At 40.4% G+C, this 25,294-nt stretch overlaps 1 protein-coding gene across 2 annotated transcripts in view; it reads right to left on the minus strand.

The window, feature by feature from the left end:
• Positions 1-25,294, minus strand: part of arhgap28 (Rho GTPase activating protein 28) — a 114,083-nt gene that overhangs the window by 75,278 nt on the left and 13,511 nt on the right. Inside the window, exon 1 of one of the 2 annotated variants that reach the window (XM_002938054.5) lies at positions 18,817-19,407. The exons of the other annotated variant lie outside the window; for it this stretch is intronic. Within the exon in view, the coding sequence (XP_002938100.2) occupies positions 18,817-18,941 (125 nt within the window). The 5' untranslated portion in view covers positions 18,942-19,407. Of the gene's footprint in view, positions 1-18,816; positions 19,408-25,294 lie in introns of those variants that run through there. 2 annotated transcript variants of the gene reach the window in all.

A 25,294-nucleotide genomic window follows, 5' to 3' on the forward strand; every position in this document is an offset into this window, starting at 1 on the left:
TTGCACTTCCCTGTAGCTGCACTTCACATAGGGCATTGGCCATTAGAATGTGGTTTGTTACTACCAGCATGTAGGGTTCCCTTCTTTACTCAGCTTGTCATACATTTAAAAGCATAATAAAGGGAGAGAAATAGAAAAATACACATTCTTTTTTGTATATACAGTATATATAGAGAGAACATATACCTTTAGGCTAAAGTCACAGTGCATGACTGTGTTTACCCAGCATTGCTTTCTATTGCAGTCCTGGAGTGAATGGGTACTTGGTTGGCTAAAGATCAGCTCCCTAGGGTACACCCAATCTTATTATGATTCCTACTGTCACATGGGTCTACTGTGCCCCAATGGTGAAGAATAGAAAAGCAGGTATTAAACACATTGGGGATTGGAGATGAACAGCTAGCAACTGCCACATATCTGCCAATGAGGTGCCAAAAAAGTGTGGCAAAGAAAAGGATTCTTGTAACTGTTTGACCCTTGCTACAGCATAGCTGGAGTTATCCTGGGCCAGGAGTGCCCATAGTGAAAGCATGGCCAATAGCCAAATGAGGCTGGAGCAGTGTGCCAAGGCATACACGCCCCTGTTTCACCCAAATGGAATTCAGAGAATGAAAAACAGCACAGTCCTTGGGATTTCTTTATAGGCTTGGTTGAATATGAATGTCTTGGCATATTTATTAGCCAATCATAAAATATCTCATAAATCGTAATTATATTAATAAAAGATTCTTGAATTGGCCGCAATTCCAGGGTCAGCGCTTCAATTGACATCATTAAATGCACATCGATTCACTATGGACTGCCATTAACTGGAATAAAAACATATGTAATAAATTCTCACGGGCTGTATAACAACTGGATTTCACAGAGCCCCATATAATGCTCTTTTCAGAAGATTACATTCTTAATAATACACAGATAATGTGTTACTACAGCATATTTACTAATTTCTGACCTTTCAACTGTACTTTTTCTACATAAAGGGCCAATAAATTCTCATTTGTACCTGCTAAATTTTACTAACCATAGGAGTATAGCTCTGTGCTCATTACATGCATGATGGTGGCTGTACAAATTCCTGCAATGACCAGCCCTATATACTTACTGAGTACCATACCATTTAATGGTTGTGTTCATTTTCTTCCCATTTATTGGTATGGCCTGGCCCACTCTAGGTGTTGGAGGTAAATGTTTTGCCAACCTTGATTTTATGCTGTACCTAAGGAGGGTTTTGGGCAGCTAAGAGCTGGTTCTGATTTATACTTGGGAGGGGGTGATGTTTCGCTCTGCAGGTTAAAGTATTTCCCTGGCAGTAAATGGCCAGTCATTTCAGAATTCTCTAGTCTTTAAAGGAGGAAGCCACCACAAGTTCTGTCTCTTTGGTTCCCACTTGCTGAAGGGGGTGGTGTGCAGAAAAACTTGAGGTGGAAGCAGGTCTCAGTAGGTGAAGTGCTAGAAAGATCTGCAATAGCTCACTATAGGAGGGAGAGGCAGGATCAGGGTAGTTAGAGCAGTCAGAGGCTCCAGCAAGGGATCCAGGAGTGGTCCGGCTCAGGAATAGGAGTTGACGAGTAATACCACTGTAAGCATTGTCTAGCGCTGGGGACTAGTTCACCAATCTATAAGTAATACCTCTGGGGTGTTGTGAACACTACAGCTGTGACTGAGAAAGAGTACCATCTAAAGGAGAAAGTGCTTGAAGCATTTATGAAATGATTAATGGTTGTACTATGTACTGTAATTAGACGGTGAACCATTCAGTCAATAAAGAGTTTTGTTATAAGAACCAGTGGCACCCACATTATTGATGAAGTCTATGTGTAAATTCAGTGTGGTTAACCCTTCCTCTACCAGTACAGCAAGGGCAGCACCTGAGAGGAAAGAGTCACATGTAATTGGTGCTCTACCAGGAGCTGCAGGGAATTAGGGTAATTCATTTGGTATAAATCGCAGTGTGGGGTACCCCCCAGTTTTACTAAATAGTGTTATAGTGTCTGGCAATAAAAGGAACTGGGAGGGAAAGATTATGTTAATATGTACAACCAGACACGACTAAAGCTATTTAAATAAAACATACTGTGCAATACAATGACAGGTGTAGTAGTGTTTATCTAAAGAAATATGATTCAGTAAAACCTCTTAACTCTGGTTTATTATAGAATATTATTGGCATGTTTATAAAGTTTCTAATAAAAACCATTGCGATCAACTGTACTGTCTAAGAATTTACATGAATATTAAGTGTCCAATCAAAAGAGAGAAGTCCAAGAAGTATAGGTCAGGCGAGGGCATTAATGTAGGCTACAGCACAAGCAGGAATGTCGTCTGCCTGCCTTGCAACAATATCTGGGCACCCGGATTAGTGCTATAAAACTGGCACCATTTTAAGGAAGGATCTAAGTTTGTATTTTAAGAAATGCTTTTCAAAGCATGCCTCTGTTGATGAGGGCAGCTAGTGGGGCCTAAAAGGAACAGTAACACCAAAAATGAATAAAATATAATGTACAGTTGCCTAGTTTTTCAGTATTCCAGTTGGTCTCACAAACAGCTTGCCTTCCTCGGGTGCATCCCTGATAGTAATGGCATAAGGAAAAGAAGAAGTGGTTTTGTAAGAGTGGAAAGCAAGGCAGAAGCGGTTAAGCTCCTAAGCGCAAGAAAGTACAAACAACAGACAAGCAAAGAGTAAAATATAAATGGTGCACAACGCCCTGCTTTATATATATATATCTAAAATACAGGCATGGGATCCGCTATCCGGAAACCCATTATCCAGAAAGCTCCGAATTACAGAAAGCCTGTCTCCCATAGACTCCATTTTAATCAAATAATTCAGATTTTTTTAAATCAATTTCCTTTTTCTCTGTAATAATAAAACAGTACCTTGTAGTTGATCCCAACTAAGATATAATTAATCATTATTGGATACAAAACAATTCAATTGGGTTTATTAATGTTTTACTGATTTTTTAGAAGACTTAAGGTATCGAGATCCAAAATACAGAAAGACCCCTTATCCAGAATACCCTTGGTCCTGAACATTCTGGATAATGGGTCCCATACCTGTACTAATAAAAACCAAAGTACAAACTTTGCCCAGCATTTACAAGTAATAGCAATACATTCTCTTCAAAATATTAATTGTTGTTTTCTTTCATTTACAATTACTTTGAATGCTTTTCCTTGTTGTCACATGCAAAGAGAATATTGTGTAACGGAATTCATATTTCAGGTTTTCCCTTACTCTAAGGTAAGAATCCACGCACAGCCAAGCAGACAGTAATGCGACTGTTGAGGCGCTGGGCAGAATTATTGTATAGTAATCCATTTAAACACATATTTAGGTTGCAACATTACGTGGGTATACATTTTTTGCCGTCAGGTCACACCATTGGAAGGCAAGGGATGTGCCACTCTGTCTGCCACCAGGGTGTCCACTGACTTTAACTTCTGTTCAGTGTCAGACTGGGGCACCTGGGTCCCACCAGAGGACCTAACTTCAAGGGCCCCCTATATAATCATTTAAGCTCACTTGGCTGCTTTGCAACACTGTGATGTATGTGACATGCGCAGTGGCTGAGGTGAGCCAAAGGAGACAGACAGCCCAGCAGAAAGTGGATTATGAAGTACAGTAGGTAGTGGCCGTGCAAATGGTGAACACCATTACAGAGCACAGGTCCCATCAGGACTGGCCTGGTTCCCACCACAGAATAGAATATGCAATTAGGATAAGTCCAAATGGGCCAACAAGGTGTCTGTGTGTGATGCTTTCTTTTCAGTCATCTCTCCATGGTTGGGGCTTTATTTAGCAACAGCTCTAAGAAAATTGTTTCCACTGCTCAAGACAAAATCTCAATGGTTACCAGAAAATGCTAGGAGCCTTTTACTACTTACTTATGATAATAATAATGCATTCATTGCGCAATTAACTGTTTTGAAAATGTGCTATATTTTTGCCATTTTGCCTTGTGATTAATCTGTCCTAATTCATAGCTATAATAGTTAGAAAACACCAATATGTATTTATAGAGCTTATTTACAGAGAAAAGGGAAATAACTAGAATGATTTGATTAAAATGGACTCAATAGAAGATGGCCTTCCCATAATTCGGAGCTTTCTTGATAACGGATTCCAGATAAGGGATCCTATACCTGTGCAGCAATACCATTTCCTAAAATGCTTTCTGTGCAAGTGTTACATCTTATTGTTGTGTATCATTTCTCTAAAGGAAACATGAAATGTTACAGTAACAATATGTTAATGGATTCCGCTGGTTCTTTATGTTCTAATTGGAGACATCTAGCAAATGGCAAGCTATGTTTATACACAATGACATATGGTTAAGCCAAAGTGTTTCTTCCAACTATGTCTACAGCTCTATGAAAAACTAATTAAATGAAAACATTCTGTGATAAAACCGTATCACACAAAACAGATGCATGGCCAAATCACGTCTTGTAATCATTCTCCATTCTGGCAGCACAAGGCTTTAATTTGATCCACGTTAAACACAGGGGGCCTACTCCTGCCCCCCACCCTTGATCTCTAAGAGCAATACTGCATGAAGAAGGGATTACTGCCAGTAACAGTGCCAGAGCAAAGTTACTGCACTGACATTAATGGTATCTCATTCTTTTTTATACATTATACTGTATATACAAAGCCAATCATTTTAAATATAACAAAATAAAATTGAATACAACTGCTTTTTGAGAGGAGCGGAACACTGTAAGCATACTAACAATGAGTACACTTACCTTAGGGAGTAAAAATATTCTTTTTAAAGGGATAATTGAGTAGAAATAATTGCTGATCTACATCAAACAAAAACAGACCAAGTCAGTATAACACAGAGTCCCTAATAGGATCAGAGTGAAATATATTGGGTATAGAGGGTCTGGAGTTTGTTATGTTGGGATGGGTGGTCACAGCAGCTACATGTGGTTACTGATACAGAACTGTAGATATACAATGGCACACAAGTCATATCTAAGGGAACAGGATTCACTTAAAACCTGTAGCTGGAAACTAATAGTTAATAAATGCTTTTTCCTGAGACTAGTGGTGTTTCATACCCAAGTGAGGTAAAGTGGTATACAATCTAGTTAGCAACCACAGGATCTTTTTATTAAATTGGCAAAATGGGAATTAGCCCAGGGCTCAGCAAGACAGGGAGCCCACCATCAGATCTTTCATCTGTTATAAAATTTGAGTGAAGCATCCGCCACAAATAGCATACACCATATTTTAATATATACTAATTTCTAGGTTCTTTATAAAAACTGAAATATTCACTTTTTAGTTTGTTTTGTCATTTTGTAGTCATGTAGCCTAGCTGCTGATTGGTTCCTGCCGCCGGCCCCCCTGCACATCCAGAGAATTCAGCCAGCAGGAAGTGGAATGGATAGGTTGGACTAGTAGGGTTTTGGTGGAATTTCTCAATAAATCAGTCTGAAACACAACTTTTTTAAGCACAATCCTTCTATAGCTAGAGGAGGGTAACTCACTGGTTCATTCTTAATTTGTATATGATATGTCTTGTTTAATGCCAGCCTTATTATTTGAAATGTCATAGGCTTGAGGGCAGTTTAAAATGACTTTATATTTGCTCTGGACCAGTTGGCACCTTAAGCCCTGGGTGGCAAGAGCATGATTGGTTGAGATACTAACAGTCCTAAAGTTCCTGCCAGTCAGGTGTATTCTTTAAAGTACATAAAATGCTACTAGACCTGTTGCAACTATATAACTTAGATTCCCATTAGTGTTTCCAATAATGTTTAGCAGTGCTGTCTAACATATTAGACCAGTTATCCCATGACGGTAAGCATGATTATACTGAAATAATGATTTTATACAGTTAGGCCTGTAGACCCCATACCTGTGCAGCTAGGCGAGCTGCAACTGATCAATGGATTTCCAGTTAGATTGCTGACCTTAGAGAATTAAGATTAACAGGCTAAAGAATACAAAGATACATAATACCAGACCACTTTAGAGTTGAACATACAGCGCACTTCTTGAAGTGATCCTAAGAAGGGTTTGTTTAATTCATGGAATATTCTCTTACCTACCTTGTGGTTGCACTGTATAAAACAAATATATTATTTAAAGAGGATCTCTGCCATGTATCAGGAAAATACATTAAAATACACAGCACCAGCCACCCAATGAGACGCCATACACAGTGGTAAAAGGCAGGCTTATGTAGATCCGGCTTTGTCCTGCTAGGCCAGCCTAAGGTGGAAATAAGGCACCCTGGGAATAAGGCTGCTGCCTCTCTAATAGCTATTTGCTCCTTCCTGCTCTTTTCTGTTAAGTAGTAGTAATACTTTGGCCTAAAATCTTTCATTATCTTAGTCTCCTGTGATCAATTCCTCAATATTTTGGTTGAAATAATATTTTTATAATATATTTATTGCCTCTTTACTAATGATTATCAGTTACTTGCCCACTATCCTTGACTAGTCAGGAAGAAGTGCCGTTCTAATGAAATACTGTATGTAACAGCTGCGTTTACAAAGATTTCTATTGATCACTCTTTTGGCATTCAAGGAGTTAAGTCATTTTATCTGATGTTAAAATACTCTTTTGACTGTAGCCAGCAATTTTTTATTTTATCTTGTAAATTACTGAGATTCCTTTAAAGAGGGTATAGGCATTGTTGTCAGAATTCTGCATTTTTGTGGGTAACTCCAACCCTTCTGTAATCATCTAGAACTGAGTCAGCTGAAATAGATGGGGCAGCTGGCCAAACATTCAAACATAAAATGATCAAAGTTCTGCCTGATGAGATCCCTATGTCAGAGTACCAACAATATCAGCAGCGGCACCGCACTAAGAAGAAAGGGGAGCAGCCACCTCTTGTTTCAAACAAAACACTATAGATTGAACATAAACATACAGGTGATATCCTTGTAGAGTTTCTTTGTGCCATTATATTCCTGTGAAATCAGATGAATCATTTAAGAACTTTCTAAAATAAATTACTTTAACTGCAAAACTTTTACAACAAACTTAGGTTTTACAATTTTCCAGAAATAATATGCCTTTAAGGGCAGTGGTATATGGGGAGATTAGTCACCCTGCCACACATCTTTATGCTGCGGGCAACTAATCTCCCTGCAATGCCATCCCACCGGCTAGAATGTAAATCGACAGTGGTATGGCAGACCCGTCACTATGATGTACTAAACTTCGGGCGACTTTGTGAAATTGCAGCTACGCGTATGCCATCCCACCGGTGATTTACATTCTAGCCGGTGGGATGGCATTGCGGGGAGATTAGTCGCCCGCAGCAACAAAGATCTGTCATGAGGCGACTAATCTCCCCATCTACCACTGCCCTAAGGGTGAAGACACAAGGAGCTACTTGTCGTGACTGCTAAAATAGACAATGCTGATCATTTACTGATAATTGGCATGTCAAGGAGATTAGTCGCAATGGCAAAGATTTATCTCGGGCGACTAATCTCCCCATGTGCCCCTGCCTCTCAAGGTAACTTCAGGCTACTTCGGGAAAACGAAGCGACGCGTATGCCATCCCATTGGCCATTTAAGGAGGCAGTAAGGACATGGTTAGCTGCTGTTACCTGCTGAAACTGTGCTTGTCACTAAGTGCCAGATTTTTCATCCAGCACACAGTGCAGAACACAGTGTGAAGAGGGTACAAATGCTCCTAGAAGTGTGCTCTTCTGCCCCTTTGTGCTCTTGAATAGTGCCCCTCTTTTACTTGTCATGGATGGTAATGCACTTTAGTTGGGAAATGGCATTAATCTAGATGTTTCCTGATATCCTTTGACCCTTTAAGAGCAAGAAGGCCAAAACCAGGAGATGTGGTGCATAACTAATTGTACAACCAAGTCTTTATAGAATTTGCAAGCAAAAAAACAAGAGCAGAGAATTTAAACAACATGAAAAGATCTAGAGCAAAACGTTTAAACTCATAAGGGTCTGATTAGGACAATTACACCTTCAGATCCAAGAAAATACCTAATATTGCAAAGTATTATGGTATCTATGTACATTTCCTAAAAAAACGTATTCCTTTTTCTGGCCCTTTTCTGATGACTATGTTCCCAATCAGGCTTTTCATCGTCTTGTTAGGCATTTATCAACACAACAGGAGGACATATGGAGCAGAGCCAGTAACATGTTCAAAAAAGCCAGGGGGGAGAAAATAAAAAATAATGATGCTTTTGTCTTAATATTTCTATGCAACAAAAACAAAAAGTATCTGCTTTTGATACTGATTGATTATAATATATTGGCTAATGTCCGAATAGCTATGCCTAGTTAGAGGCACACATTATTAAACAAAACTGTAACTTTCCATCTTGAATAAGGCAAGACTTACACCCTATGTCAAAACAAAACTGCAAATAAGGTCAGCGGAAATTTATTTTTAAAAGTAGGAATGATTGCCAAGAATGCTGATTGTTGCCATGTGGATGAGTGGCAGAGGCTTGCAAGCTATTTATCTACTCTAAGCTCATCAATGTGCTTATTTCTTTAAAGGTCACAACTTGCTGCTTGTAATTGGCCAGTTTAATTCCTGACTCCAAAACAGGAAACCAAGCCTCGCATTATCAAGCCTGAAACAGAGATTATGTCCTTGTCCTTCCGAACAGAACAAGCAGAATGCAGCCTTATGGCTAACACTTTTTAGCTAATTTACCCAAATAGGGTTAATTAGCAATATATATATATATATATATATATATATATATATATATATATATATATATATATACAGAATACACACACATATTTATTACCAACCTTATTAAAAACTCGGTGAACATAAATAAAAATGATATTTGCCATTAGCTTCTTTTTGCACTGTATACAGTATCTCCAGTTTAATGTATTTTTAGTAAGCCAATTCCCTGTTATCATTGCCAAGGGCATTTAGAAGTACTCTTTTTTTCTTAAGTTTAGGCCGTTATTATTGCTTGCAGCCGTTTTGTCAGGTCATTATGAAACCAGCACCTACTTGAAAGAAAAATATTTATCCAGAACTCTAGCAGCAAGGGACTGCCATGATTTATTGCTCAGTTGAGATAGCTATACATCTGATATCCCTCCTCGCCATGGGACGTTTTAGAGCTGTTTTACAGCTCCAGAAAGTTGCCAGAGCCATAATATAATTTATATAGCTACCCTTGTTATGTTCATCTTGTAATAAAGAAGGAATATATTATGCTTGGCTGTATAAGAAGGAACAAAAATGTCTGTTGAAAGAGTACTTCCAAATAAATAATGGCATTTATTGGTATTAAAGGACAAGTAAAGCCATCTAAACATGTTATCCACTGGGGCCTTTGCAGAGGATGTATCATGAATAGCTGGCTTTCCCTGTTCTTTAAAAAATATTTTATGTAATAACTATTCCTAAAACAATATAAAAAGTGTTTTTCATGTCTCCTGCTAAGTAAAACAAGGGTAGTAACACATATAGGAGATGCTTATTCAAGGCAAGCAAGAAGTTTTTATTATAAAGCTGCTGTGGATGAGGTTGCCAGCTTATATGAACACACACAGCTTTGCAGAGTAATTTAATAGGGCATGGTGTTGGAGCATGGTGCACCTTGCCCCGCATGGGATTTGCGTGGGCCACATACAGGCACAACAGTTTGTGCTCGCAAAATAAAGCACAAAGAGCTGCATCCGTTTATGTATGCACTGCTGACATACGCCCTATATTTAAATACAGATACTATTATATTTATGTTCCCAAGAACAGGTGTAAATATATATACATAGGTTACTCTGAATAGAACATTCTTTCCCTGCATATCTGCACTTATGCTTATGATTGGGAGCAGCCCTACAGCTTGCCTTGCCTCAGGCAGAGCCCTCTAGATATGTAATTATGCAGATAAATGCACACACAATCACTGATTCTAAAGGCGGCCATACACGTTCTGATCCGCTCTTTTGGCCCAAGGGCCCAATGATCAAATTAAAATGGCAGGCACGGGTGCCTTTAGACCGAGGGCCACATCAACAAGCTGTGCAGCCCCCAATCAAACCTGCCCAGTGGAGATCTACCCAATTTTAGGCCAGATGTCAGTTAGGTAGGCCCGTGGAGGATAAGCTGCCAAATAATTCTGAAGAACCTGAATCAACAGCTGAAATCTGCCCATGAATGGCCACCTTAAGGCAAATGAAGAGAATATAAAAGAAAGGAAAGCGGTATATTTTTCCTTTAAAGGGGAGGTAAAACCAAAATGTTCATTTTGCCTATTAAAAGGAAATGTAACTCTAAGTAGTTTTAAAGTATAGGCTCTATTATCTGGAATACTGGGGTTTTCTGTATAAGGGATCTTTCTATAATTTGGATTGCCATACCTCCTACCTTAAACCTAATAGGTTTGTTTGGCCACCAATACCAATGGAAGGGGTTAATTAATAGAGGCTAAGACTGGGGGAAGGAGGGCTTGTAAAGTAAGAGGAGGGACCAAGAAAGGGAAACTAACAGCAGAGGAAGAGGCAGTACCATTACCTCGTGGAAAGTCAAGGAGCATTGTCCCGCCCCCCCGCCCTTGAATACAAGCAAGGTGGACTGAGTTGGGGAGGGGTTCGTTTATGCTGTCACAGCTTGCGGTAGGAATGCTTGCTGGAAGGTGGGGGCTAAGCCCCAGTTTTGGCACATGAGTGTAAAAAGGTGGATGGTAACCTCTATGGACAAGGGTCCCAGGAGAGTATTGGATTCTGGTTGCCTGCTCCCACTTGCCCACCTGAAGCTGCTGCGGATGGTGGCCAGCATGGCAGGCAGCCATGGTTGGTGGTTTGGGGTGGGCAAGCATTCCAATGGGCATAACATGGATGGTTATTGTTAAAATGTTGATCATTTTATAAATTATTTTGTATTTATATATTTACAAATTTTCTGTTAATAAAGCTGTGGCCTGTTATATCCCATCCTGGACATCATTATTGTCTCTGAGGTACCGGGGGTGGGGGGAAAAGAGTTAAGGTAAGGAAGCCTGTGTAATTGATGCTGCACTGTCAAGCAAAATCTGTCTGTCCCTTTCTACACTGTTCTTTCTTACAAAAGTTCACTGCTCCAGTTCATTTCCAGCAAGCCAGTGGGCTTCAGCTAAATTTTTTCAAAAGTCAGAACTACCAGTGCAGAGATCAGCAAGAGGCAAGCAGATATTGCTGTCAATGGCAGTTACATTTACAAATAATTGTGTAGGTAGAATATGATAACAACAATATATCTTGCGTAAAATTAGGAAAAATGTTATTTTTTAGGGTTACACCCCCCTGAAACTTCAGCTGCCCATTCAGGTCCTTCAGACTGATCTGGCAGCTTATCTGCCAATGTATTGCCCCTCCCCCCCACTAGGCCTACCCGACTGATATCTGACCTAAAATTGGTTTGACCTAAACGTAGGTTTGATTTTCTCGCTGGATCGGGGACCTTATTGGATTGTTGATACGGCCCCCAGACCGATGGCACTTATGGCAGCTGTTTTTATTCGAACCTTAGGAGGGCATATCGGAAGAAGATCTGCCAATTTGGCAACGTCGCCAGACTAGCGGATTGCAAAGTGTATGGCCACCTTAAGGCATTAGCAGGTTTAAGAGTATCAAGCTCTCCATGTCATGTATTAAGGAAGTATTTAGGGAACACTAAACATTTAGACTAATATTGATCTTCTGCAGCCAATGGATTAGGTTTACAGAGCAAAAGTTAACCAGTAAATCCTCACCAGCCTGAGTACAAAATAATCACAAGACGCAGAATAAAAATATATGGAAACAAAAATAATATTTTTAGTTTAAATACTATAAATGTACCATTCTATTACAGCACACAGTAAATAATCCAGATGAGCAAGCACATAAAATATATAGGTTATTAGAGAAACAAGCCTTAGGATACCCACATGATTATCAAACATGCAATTAGCCCTGATTGAAAACCTGCAAATAAACAGAGCCCCGACCTTCCCCTATTATTCCTGTTGATGCCACTGGGAGCTGTCTAAATGTGATTGGATAAATGCAGCCTGTCTGAAAGGATGGAACACATATGGCACACAGCGCTGGGTACTTTGGAAGATTACTTCAGTAATAGCCACACCACTGTTTTAATTGCACAGGAAAGCAAACAGAGCTGCGTTACTTGATGGCAATGATGGACTGAGTGGGAAACTGCTTGGAAGATTTCTGCAGAAGAAAATTAGAAATTAATGTATAATCATAATACAAAGTACATGTAAAGATAGACTAGTCCCTCTTTATGTCCAATGCATCTGATTTGCAATAGTTCTATTGAGAGGCCTGCACTTAAGCATATGTATTGCATCTGGAACTAAAAAAATACATATTTGTCTCACATCCCTACTTTGTAAACATTACACTTTGCAGCTGCTTTAAGTAACAGCAACAGCCAGTGCTGGACGGAGATGGCAGGGGCCCACCAGAAAACCCTGGACCATGGGCCCACTCTCAAAACATTAATTCCTCCTCTTCTCCCTCAAACCTTTATTATCATAGTCTTTTTTCTCTACATACTATACTCTATTCTTCCATCTATCACACTTCCTTTTTGTATATTATTCCTATCAATTTCTAAATAAGAGGGTGAATTACACTTCTTGTTCATTCTTTTACCTTCACTCAGCAGGTTTTTTTTTCACTCATGTTTAGTAACATGCAGGGACCACTGTTAGCTCCAGGCTCTGGAGTTCTAGGTTCAATGTCTGGTTATAGCTACTGCCCCAACTATTTGTTACCTTGGGCAAGTAATTCAATATCTGTCTCCCTTAGGTATAAACCTTGCCCTGTGGGTCACTGCACTACAACAGCTGTTTGCAATACAGCATATTATTAGTACTATATATATATATAGATATAAAGATATTAATTATAATACTAAAACTAATTTTGCCCAGTCATGTTTATTTATGATCTTATTTATTGTTATTTATCATTTCAATTTTTTATTGGGGTAAATCATGCTGTTTAATATTTCTGTTGCATTAGAGGTCCTGTTTTCACTGAACTGAATAATGTAAAAGAATAGTGGTTTGCTTTCTCTGGATAAACATAACCACACTTGTCAACCCCACACTTCTATTTAACTGGAAAGTCCATAAAAATCAGTGAAGTGAAGTAGAGAAGTAACAGGAGATTGGAAGTACAGCTGTCTTTGTCACTCTGCTGAATTCATGTAATGGCCTGCTGCACACGACCAGACTGCTACCTGGCCAATAAAAATGAAGCGTGATGCCAATAGGAAAGAAACATATATATATATATATATATCGGAAGGCTGGCAACCCTAAACCAGAGGCACAATAGATTTATGGTAATGAATTACATTCCCTCATCCTTCTCCTTGGCCTCAATAAAGTGCTTAGTCCTTATTCTGATCAAATCCAAGTTGGCCAGTTATAAATGAAAACTATAGCAACCATTAAGATCCAATCATTGGCACAGTGGCCAAATGTTCAGTCTGATTTGGCACAGCATGTAGGTGGCCAAACCAGACTAAGATCCACTCATCAAAATGACCTTGCCAGACAAGTGGATCTAAATGTGTATGATCAGCTTTAGATTGTATACTTCACTGATGCAGGGGCGAAGATGAAATAATACCTGTGAAGCACTATGCCTATATATAATAATAATTATATATATATATATATATATATATATATATATATATATATATACAGGTCCTTTTCAAAAAATTAGCATATTGTGATAAAGTTCATTATTTTCTGTAATGTACTGATAAACATTAGACTTTCATATATTTTAGATTCATTACACACAACTGAAGTAGTTCAAGCCTTTTCTTGTTTTAATATTGATGATTGTGGCATACAGCTCATGAAAACCCAAAATTCCTATCTCAAAAAATTAGCATATCATGAAAAGGTTCTCTAAACGAGCTATTAACCTAATCATCTGAATCAACTAATTAACTCTAAAAACCTGCAAAAGATTCCTGAGGCTTTTAAAAACTCCCAGCCTGGTTCATTACTCAAAACCGCAATCATGGGTAAGACTGCCGACCTGACTGCTGCCCAGAAGGCCATCATTGACACCCTCAAGCAAGAGGGTAAGACACAGAAAGAAATTTCTGAACGAATAGGCTGTTCCCAGAGTGCTGTATCAAGGCTCCTCAGTGGGAAGTCTGTGGGAAGGAAAAAGTGTGGCAGAAAACACTGCACAACGAGAAGAGGTGACTGGGCCCTGAGGAAGATTGTGGAGAAGGACCGATTCCTGACCTTGGGGGACCTGCGGAAGCATTGGACTGAGTCTGGAGTAGAAACATCCAGAGCCACCGTGTACAGGCGTGTGCAGGAAATGGGCTACAGGTGCCGCATTCCCCAGGTCAAGCCACTTTTGAACCAGAAACAGCGGCAGAAGTGCCTGACCTGGGCTACAGAGAAGCAGCACTGGACTGTTGCTCAGTGGTCCAAAGTATGTCATTCGGAAATCAAGGTGCCAGAGTCTGGAGGAAGACTGGGGAGAGGGAAATGCCAAAATGCCTGAAGTCCAGTGTCAAGTACCCACAGTCAGTGATGGTCTGGGGTGCCATGTCAGCTGCTGGTGTTGGTCCACTGTGTTTTATCAAGGGCAGGGTCAATGCAGCTAGCTATCAGGAGATTTTGGAGCACTTCATGCTTCCATCTGCTGAAAAGCTTTATGGAGATGAAGATTTCATTTTTCAGCACGACCTGGCACCTGCTCACAGTGCCAAAACCACTGGTAAATGGTTTACTGCCCATGGTATTACTGTGCTCAATTGGCCTGCCAACTCTCCTGACCTGAACCCCATAGAGAATCTGTGGGATATTGTGAAGAGAAAGTTGAGAGACACAAGACCCAACACTCTGGATGAGCTTAAGGCCGCTATTGAAGCATCCTGGGCCTCCATAACACCTGAGCAGTGCCACAGGCTGATTGCCTCCATGCCACTCCGCATTGAAGCAGTCATTTCTGCAAAAGGATTCCCAACCAAGTATTGAGTGCATAACTGAACATAATTATTTGAAGGTTGACTTTTTTTGTATTAAAAACACTTTTCTTTTATTGGGCGGATGAAATATGCTAATTTTTTGAGATAGGAATTTTGGGTTTTCATGAGCTGTATGCCACAATCATCAATATTAAAACAAGAAAAGGCTTGAACTACTTCAGTTGTGTGTAATGAATCTAAAATATATGAAAGTCTAATGTTTATCAGTACATTACAGAAAATAATGAACTTTATCACAATATGCTAATTTTTTGAAAATGACCTGTATATATATATATATATATATAAAATAATACTACATATTCTGGTCATTAATGTTTCTGTGAATGCAACTTTGACAGATATGACAATAGTTAATGTGGAATTTGGAAACCTTAGTTGTAATTTCAGTAGTGATGTTTCAAAAAGATATGTGTGTGTTGGCCACACAGATTTAGCCATTAGTCATGTCAATCTTGTAAGACTGGTGCTCAGAGTTAAATATAGACTTTCAGGCATAAAGCAGCGAAGGGTTCCCGCTCCAATGACTACATAGATAACTAGAGACAGTGATATGACAGCCCGTGACTACACTTACACATGCTAATTGGTCAGTAATGACTAAAGGCCAGATGTGTACCTGGTTTCATCCTCTGATGAATATACACCAGAGCTGGATGTCTGTGGTGGCTGTATATCCATGTGGTAAGTCTGCATCAACTGTATATAGAAATCTCACCCAAACTCCTCATAATCACTGTTTTGAGGCCCTGGATGTCTTTGCTAGACATCACCATGTAGAAATTCTTGACGAAAGGATGGTTTGTTCCCCCCAAAATTATCTTCTCTGTATGGCAGTCTGTGACTTGAAATATATAATATATATATAAATTATAAATTATATATATAAATAATATTATATGTGAGGGTTTTTCTTTCTCAAATGTGCAGAAATAGTAGGTTTTGGCCCTTTGTTCCAGGCAGATTTACTACAGGTTGTTTAGATGACAAGTCAGATGACTAATGAAAATTAAACTAAACTAAATTAATTAAATTACTTAACTGGCTGAACACAGGCTGAATGTGTCCACAAGGTCAATATTATTATTGTCACTTTTTTAACTGTTTGCTCCAAAAAGAATATATATATATATATGCAACGTGTAATTCCCTGCATATGTTGCACATTCCAAGAGACCACATGCTGAGCTCATAAACTCTAAGAGAGGCATATTTGGGAGGCCTACATGCTGCCTTTAATAGAACATATGGCATAGCCTACACTTTGCTGCAGGGCAGCTGTTGTAGGTTAAGATTAGAAATTGTAAGCGCTGTGGTCAGTATTCAATAGACATATTTCTAACAAATGTCAAAGCATTCTGAAATGTGTGATTCATCAAGGAACAAATACTCCATGTCTTTAGGGCCAGCAGAATACAACCTTGGGGTTCTTATTTATCCTGGATTTTTTTCTAATATCTTGACCACTACCCTTTAGAGATGTCACAGTTTCAGTACATGGGTACAAGAAAAAGAATTTGGTATGTAAAGTGGTAAAAAGAGAAACCTGTAGGGAAGTCTAAAGCTGGCCATAGATTTGGTGAGGTGGCCAAATGAAAGGTGAGCGATATTTGGTTGATCCGTTCATTTTTCCCTCAGGATTGGATCATAACGAAGAACAACAAATGTAGCACTGAATCAACACACAGTTGTTGTCCTTGAGCAACACACACCCCAAATTCCTGACCAGCATGAGGTTTCTCTAAAATCTGAACAATACTCACTGCATAAACCAGAACTGACATCCCCATAGGAGGCAGACAAGGCAGGGAGCAAAAATGAGTATGTTTTTAGACTGAAAGGCACACACATCCCACTGGACTCTCAATGTTCCTGCAGACTGCTCACACAATTAGGAAATCAGAGGGATCTGAACCCACCATTTTTCAGCTATCCCATGGGTACCCAATTCAGAACACTGTGGAAGTCACTGTACCATTTAATGTGAGTCACTCTGCTACTTAATGCTGGGAGTTACAGTACATTTATGGTGCAGATAGAACAAAGCGCATACAAAACTTTATCTACTGGGTCAACTGTGGGTACATTTGATTTTGTTTTCATTTTGGTACTGTTTTATCCAAAACTAGGACCAGTCATTGGGCAGGGCAAATTGTTTAGCAAGCACTTTGCATGCTACAAATTTGTAGCTCCACCCCACATGTCCCTCTGTTCTCTTTAAAATTCTAGAAGCTCGACACAGTGTGCAAAATAATATCCAATATCCTAGGAACAGGAAAAAAACAGGAACAAAATCAGTGCTGAATTCAATAAAAACAAGTAATTTCAAATGTATTGCAACCAGCACTGCACCCTATTCTGTTCCACATGGCAATAGCAATTATACAAAACACACTGCGCCCCATAGATATATATGCTCCTAGGTCTCACTTCTCTAATGACATGATACTGGGAGCAGTGAGATGGCAACCCCTAACTAACAAACAAACTATAACTAATAAATATACTTATCATCTAACCCATGGCTGTCCAAGCGAAAGGGATTTTTCTGGCCCCCTCGCCTGCCCAACACACTTCTTTATGTGAAATTATCGCTTTTATATAATTCCACACTTACTGGACCACTACAAACAAAAAGTTGGATAACACTAATCTAGATTCTCAATCAAATCTTGCCGATCTCTCTATAGACACACAAACAAATACAACTGGAACTAATTAATAATATGTAGTAGCAGGAGCAGCAGCAAAAAATTAAAAAAATGATGAGATATGTTGGAACCCACATTATTACACATGGCTGGTTAAACGGCACCAGTTCAGATGCTGGGTCCATGGGCTGAGCAGTTGCACCAGGGAACTACCATCTAGCAGACAGATTTCTCATTGTGAACAATGAAGTTGTCTGCAGCTTGACTGGACGCTGATTATTTGAGAATGAGTGAGGGGGAGGCACACACACGTGGTGCATGGTCAGTCACTGTGCTTAAAAACAACAGAATCACTGACCCATGTTTCAGCACGTGTGGTCACTATTAGGATTAACTTTAGTTTAGGATCTCCGTTAGACAGAAAGTCAGAGCCAACTGAATGAAAAGTACAGTTTGGTTTGACACATCTGATTTTAATAGGAAAAATCACTTTTTTCCTTGTACAGCCCCATCCAACCAAAGCAATTCCATGTGACTCCAGCAGTGAGAAATATACTATGATTGAGATGGAACACTATTTTTTGGATATCTTGCACAGTTTACATCACACTAATCAGTTCCAGTTACTGTAATCATTATTAAACATGCACATTTCATACAACTAATGCCTTTAAACAAAAATGCACACAATGGACTGATACATAAACTTGGTGCATACCCCAGATCGCTTCTAGTTTTAATAACTCCACTTGGCACAAAGTGTGGCCCCAAAAAAAGCTGGGCAGACAGACTACAGGGTGACCTAATGGCTGAGCATTTGCTGAGGTGCAGAGTTCACAAAGTCACAGTAAGGAAGAATAATAAAAGGCAGATAGATGAGACCAGCAAGTCTCAAGGAAAACAATGTTATCAGCTGTTCAGTGCAATCAGATGGCATCAATCACACACTAACACAACCATACAAAGTATCCATTTGGCTATTGTTGTACCCATCTCTGGACTTCCTTTTAAACTCAAAAACGACAAAACAATAGAAAGTACAGAAGACGCATGCAGTTTATATGTGTTCATTAACTACAACTCCCATCATCCCCCATTGTCATCTGATCACCCAGCTAAAGGGGCAACAAGTTAGACAAAGAGAATGCTTCCTGCATTACCTGATCATAGGAGACTGGCTGGATGGCATATCTGGCACAAAGCTCTGCTCCTTTATTGGTGAACTAGATGGAGTGTATGAATGGTATCCAGTCAGGACCACGCTGCCTGAGTCCTTTATCTCCATTATAGCAGACGCATGACTTCCTTCGTTGTTTTGTTCACACAAAAGAGCAGATCTGCTTAAAAAGCTGTAAGTGTGGCTGCTTCTTCCCTCAGTCTCTGCTGCTGCTGTTGTTGCTTTTGTCACTACCCAAGACTGGGTTGAGAGCAGGACAGCAGCAGCCAGCCAGCAGCCACAATAAGCCCTGCTTGTATTAACAGATCTTCAACAACACCTCCCCCATGTACTAAAGGAACTAGTGCCCATGTCTGTGGGAAGAGCCAGAGCTTAAGCCTCCTCTACTCTCTCAGTCCCCGCTATTCCCAAACACAGGCTCTGTGCTGCATCCCCTGCCTGTCACTGAATGAGGGAGCTGAGAGAAAACTAACGAGAAGGGGCTGAGCATTCAGTTACACTAGTACCGAGGTTCCTACTGACCTCCAGTAGGTGACGTTGCTCCACCCTCTGTGTAGCTGCAGGCAAGAGGAAACCAAGTCATAGCCAAATGTTACCCAAGGAAAAGAGAGAGAATGCAGGGCTGGGAACCAGGAGAGATCTTTTTGACCCAGCCTAAAAGCAAAGCCCTCAAACCTTTCCTAAAATTTAGTCTGCCTAGTGCACTTATAGATATTCTAGGGGACAGACCCAAGCATTAGAGCAACAAGATTGTTAGCTCTGCTGGGGAAGGTCTGATGTAAATGCTGTATAATCTCTGTATAGTGCTGAGGAATATGTTGGCACTATACTAATTTTGCTAAATAATAATAATAAAATGCACTATCTGTGCTTAGTCTATTCCAATCTCTGCTGAAAAGGTATTACATGCAGCAAATGTAAAATAGTCCAGTACAGTTTGCAATCTAAATGGCCTTAATGTAGATATCAGAGACGCGGGAAGATAGAGAACATCCTATAAATCAATATATACTTTTCTTTAGTTCTACCTTATGGCAGTGGCAAACGGGGAGATTAGTCGCCCGCAATGAATCTTCACTATTGTGGGCGACTAATCTCCCTGACATATCATCCCACCGGCAAGAATGTAAATCGCTGGTGGGATGGTATATGCATTGCTTTAGTCGCCCGAAGTTGCCTCGCAAGGAAACTTTGGGCGAATCTGGAAAACCAAAGCGATACATATGCCATCACACCGGTGATTTACATTCTTGCCGGTGGGATGGCATGTCAGGGAGATAAGTCGCCCGCAATAGTGAAGATTTATTGTGGACGAAAAATCTTGATGTGTGCCACTGCCATTACAGTAATATTGTTATGGTTAAAGAGTTAGGAAAGTATCACTTATAGTATCAGAGCCATGGAGTTCTGTCACCATATGAGAACACTAGCCAGGGGCCAAATACACAACTCAAAGGAGGACTCACTTACAAAAATGGAGCATTATGTTATGTGCAGAAAAAACAGGAACAAATCATATTATTTACCCTCACAATTTTGTTTTTAGCTAGGGCACTGCCAAGCAGTGGATGGCATATAGGCTGGCACAACATGTGCCCTATAAAAACAAAAATAAAGAGAGAATTGGTAATTAAGCACTATGGCCAAACAGTGCTGAGATATATAAGTCCCCCACAAGCCCTCCTTTATTTCACACTCCCTGGCTAGCTTAAACCTGCTTGTCATTGTTCCTGGGTTAGTAGCCTGGGGGTGGGTAAAGCCATCAACCTCAGCCCCCTCCACCCCCCCAGACATTCCTATCCTGCCCCTTATTTAGGTTCACCACTATGTGCATTTGCTCAGTATAAGGCAGCAGAGCTCTGTGCCAATATGCCATCCAGCCAGTATTCTATAATCAAGTAATCCAGAACAGGGTGTAGCAGGGAATTTGCCTAGGTTGCAACTGGTGGTGGCAGCAGGGGGATGCTAGAGCATTGGACACATAGACACATAGGGGTTGATTCACTAAAGGGCGATAAAACAAGTGATATTTATAGCATGCGTTAGAAATTTTATCGCTTCTTATTTTTTGCGACTTAACGCTCGATTCACTAAAAGTACAGGCGCCATAGTTAAGACACAATGGGCCTGATTCACTAAAGGGCGATAAAACATGCGCTATTTTTATTGTGCGCTAAAATTTTTACCGCGTCTTAATTTTGGCGATTTTTCGCACGATTCACAATAAGCATACTCGCGCTTTTTTACGCGCGATATTGCATGCGTTATTTAACTCGCGAAGACTATTTCAATGCGGTATTTGCTGGTACATGCGCTAAATTACGCCCGCGAATAGTCGCCACATATGAATGGTAGCTTAGAAATAGTGTATAAAAATTGTCGCCGCATATAAATGGTGTATATAAATAGTAGCCACAAATAAATGGTATCATATAAATAGTAGATGCTTATAAATAGTAGCCGCTAGTGATGAGCAAATGTGTTCTGGTTATCTTTAGTGAAAAATTAGCAAATCTTTCGAAAGATCCACGAAACGGCAAAAATGTTGTGCGGGCAAAAAAATTGTTGCTGTGACTATTATTTTTTGACGCTTGTATCAATTTTTGTATGTGCGATGAATTTTTGCGTGGTGAATTTTTTCATGCGTTTTGCCATTGGCAGATTGTTTTGCGAAACGCATGAAAAAATCCGCCGCGAAAAAATTCAACGCACGTCCAAAAATTTGCTGAAAATCCATGCCTGGCGAAACATTTCATCACTTGTAGCCAAATATAAATAGTCGCGCAAATGAACACACGCCATGTTAGCCATACACGCCAATACTTGCAGAAAATTACTGTATTAAAAATGAACATTTCGCTGCAAACTGGCGGCTGCGTCACTCTAGGGGAAACACATACTTGAATAAATAACACTGTAAGTCCATATTTTATTGCAAAAAATCATTTACTGTACTTTTGTATAATTTTTCGCCTGCCTGTAGTAGGTGTTAATTTTCGCATAGCCGAATGCGATATTTAGCGTGCAAAAGTTATAGTGAATCATGCGATCGTATTCTTTTCAGCGCAGAAATTAACGCAAACGGTAAAACTAGTGCGAGAAATAACCCATGTGAAAATGGCGATTTTTCGCACGCGCGCAAATTATTTTGCTTTTTTTAACGCAAAAAAGCGTGCGATAATTTTTATCGCCCTTTAGTGAATCAGGCCCAATGTTCTTTGCGTTATTTAACTCACAATGAGCGCTTTTGTTGCGTTAATTCCCGCTGCATGTGTTATTTCCCGCTGCACGCGATATATTTCGCCGCTTGCTATATTAGCGCACGATTTTACGCACGTAACCATTACTTTCGGAAAACTACTGTTCTGAAAATTACCATTTCCCTGAAAACTGGAGGCTGCATCACTCTAGGGCCAACACATACTTGAAAAAATCCCACTGCAAAGTCCATATTGTGTTGCCAAAAGCTCACAAACCACAATTTTCTTTAAGAACAGCCTGCCCCTAGTAGGTGTTAGAATTCGTACAGACTAATGCTATACTGTATTTAGCGCATTTAACGCTTCATATGTGTTTGTGAATCATGCATTAGTATTATTTCTATGTGAGAATTAACGCAATGCAAGGTAAATAACGCATTGCGATAGTGCGGTTTTTTTGCACATGTGATATACGTCTTAACGATTGTGAAATGACTTTGATGAATCGGGACTTAATTATTGCATGCTTTTTAACGCAAAAAAGCATGTGAAAAGCGTTATCGACCTTTAGTGAATCGGCCCCATAGCCTTAGCTGCTTTCTCTGACTCTGGCCCTATGAGTTTTCACACTCAGTGCTGTGTGGAGCAGAGACGGTGCAGTGGGGCTGTGTGTGTAGCAGGGTTTGGGGTCAGGCAAGTGAGTTGGCTACTGTGGGTGGGAGGTGTTGGTGCCCTGGGAATCTTGGGCCCTGGCTCTGATCCAGAAAGCATTCTCTTTGTCTAACTTGTTGCTGCTTCAGCTGGGTGATCAGCTGACAATAGGGGATGATGGGAGTTGTAGTTAACAAACAATTATAAACTGCACTAGCTTCCTGTACTTTTGTAGTTTTTGAGCCAAAAAGAAAGTCCAGAGATGGGTACAATAATAGCCAAATGGATACTTTGTATGGTTGTGTTAGTGTGTGATTGATGCCATCTGATTGCCCTGAACAGCTGATAACATTGTTTTCCTGGAGACTTGCTGGTCAGATCTATCTGCCTTTTATTATTCTTCCTTACTGTGACTTTGTGAACTCTGTAGTACAGCAAACGCTCAGCCATCAGGTCTCTCTGTAGTCTGCCTAGCTCTTCTTGGGGCATACTTTGTGATTTGGTCTTACCAACCGGAGTGAAAGTGATCAGTATACGGATACTGGGGTATATGTTGAATTTATGTATTTTGGGCATTTTGGGGGTTTTATATGCTGGAACTGATTAACAGGGACTAAACTATGTTTTAACACTGCAGTTGCTTTTCTTCAAATTTCTCTGCAGTCATTAAACCCCATTCATTAAAGATATTTGTGTACTTGCACTTCTATATAGTTGCGCTCGGCACCATTCGGACCTTCCTGTTCCAAATTGAGCACAGTTGCACCAATTAAAGCAGAGGAACCCAGGAGCTACCGCAACCTCTGGACCAGGGTCTATAGGCGCAGTGCACTTATGCGCACCCGTCACTTGGGCAATTCAGCACAATTGTGTCCAAGTGTTAATATTGATGCATCAGCTGCAATTCAGTTAGGCACTATATCCCCTTGCAACAACACTTTTATTAAGCTAAAAATTGTACTTTGCTCACTGCATTTGCACAAAGCTGCTGCCTTGAGAGTATAAATTAAAGTGCTGGTGGAAGTGATGTGGGACCCTCATGCCAATACAACAAGGAAAGTTCACCCAGCACACCTTTACCTCCTCCAACAATTGTTACTCGGTGCACAGCCCAGAGAGTGGGCACTCCCAGTGCAGTCCAGCACAACGAGTGTAATGCAAGCGGGGCTAAAGGTGGCCATACACGAGCAGATCGCCGAGCGGATCTTCCCCCGATATCCCCACCTACGGGTGGGCGATATCGGGGAGCATTTAGGTAAAAAAAAAATCCGATCGTTTGGCCCCAGGGCCAAACGATCGGATTATGTGGGCGGCAATGGGGCAGTCGGATCGGGGACCGCATCAATGAGCCGATGCAGTCCCCGATCCGACCGGATTTTCTAACCTGGCCGATCGAGATCTGGCCAATTTCAGGCCAGATATCGGTGGGCCAGGCCGCTCTGCTCTTCCCATACACGGGGCGATTAGCTGCCGAATCGGTCCTGATAATTGCCTGTGCTAAAACACACGTAGAGATAATTATCAGTAAATGATCAGCATTGTCTATTTTAGTAGCCATGACAAGTAGCTGCTACTAGTAGCTCTGTGTGTCTATATGGGGCATATGGCTTAACTAGGAAACACAGCTCAGCAACTTTTTAGAAGCAGAACAATGCATATTTAGTTTCCCCTTCACCTGAATCTAACAATTATGAGGACTTATGATGAGCACAGCCCCAGCAGCAGATCCTCATAATCTAACTGCCAGATCAGTGATGGTCATACCAGTTTTTTTTTTGCCTAGAACTTTTGGCTACAAAGTTAATTACAGGGGCAAGAGTCATATAAATTTATATTCCTCCACACACCCTAATAAGACACTTACATGCCAAAAATTGCGTGTGTGCAGGAGAGTGTGCCAGAGTAAGCAGTTCACTACTGTGCAAGCTGTCTAAAAACAACCACCTTAACGGAAACATATAGCATAACTAAAAACCCCTCCCATGTTATAGGCAATATTGAATAATATAAGGTGTTACTTAGTAGCAGCTACTTGTGATGGCTGCTAAACACCAGAAAATACCCTGCCATAGACAATACTGACAATGGCCTCTGCTAAAACACACGTACAGATAGTTATCAGTAGATGATCAGCATTGTTTATATCTGTAGCCATGATAAGTAGCTGCTACTAAGTAGCTCCATGTGTCTTCACCCTAAAGCAAATGCAAGCAGGAAAATGTGTGGATATCTTTACAATACAAGTAGGGTTGCCACCTTTCACCCTACTGGGAGAAGTTGGGTGTGGGGAGCACCCCGTAAAGTCACTGCCCCCCCACCCAACTTCCCCCAGTAGGGTAAAAGGTGGCAGTGATGTTGTGGGAGGAGCTGTGAAACCAGGGGGCTGGGCTATGATGATGCAGCAAATCGAGGAAGGATTATATTAGCATCTACATAGACTGGCAGCCTACAGGAGGCTCTGTTTGGCACGCCTGGTTTTTATGCAACCACAACTTGTCTCAAATCCAGAAATTCAAAAATAATAACCTGCTTTTGGGCCATTGGGAGCAACAGACAAGGGGTTGTTAGCAACACGTTTCTTGCTAGCCGCTGTTTGGGGATCACCGCTCT

This window comes from Xenopus tropicalis, chromosome 6 (genome assembly GCF_000004195.4).
Source record: "Xenopus tropicalis strain Nigerian chromosome 6, UCB_Xtro_10.0, whole genome shotgun sequence".
Classification (NCBI taxonomy): Eukaryota; Metazoa; Chordata; class Amphibia; order Anura; family Pipidae; genus Xenopus; species Xenopus tropicalis.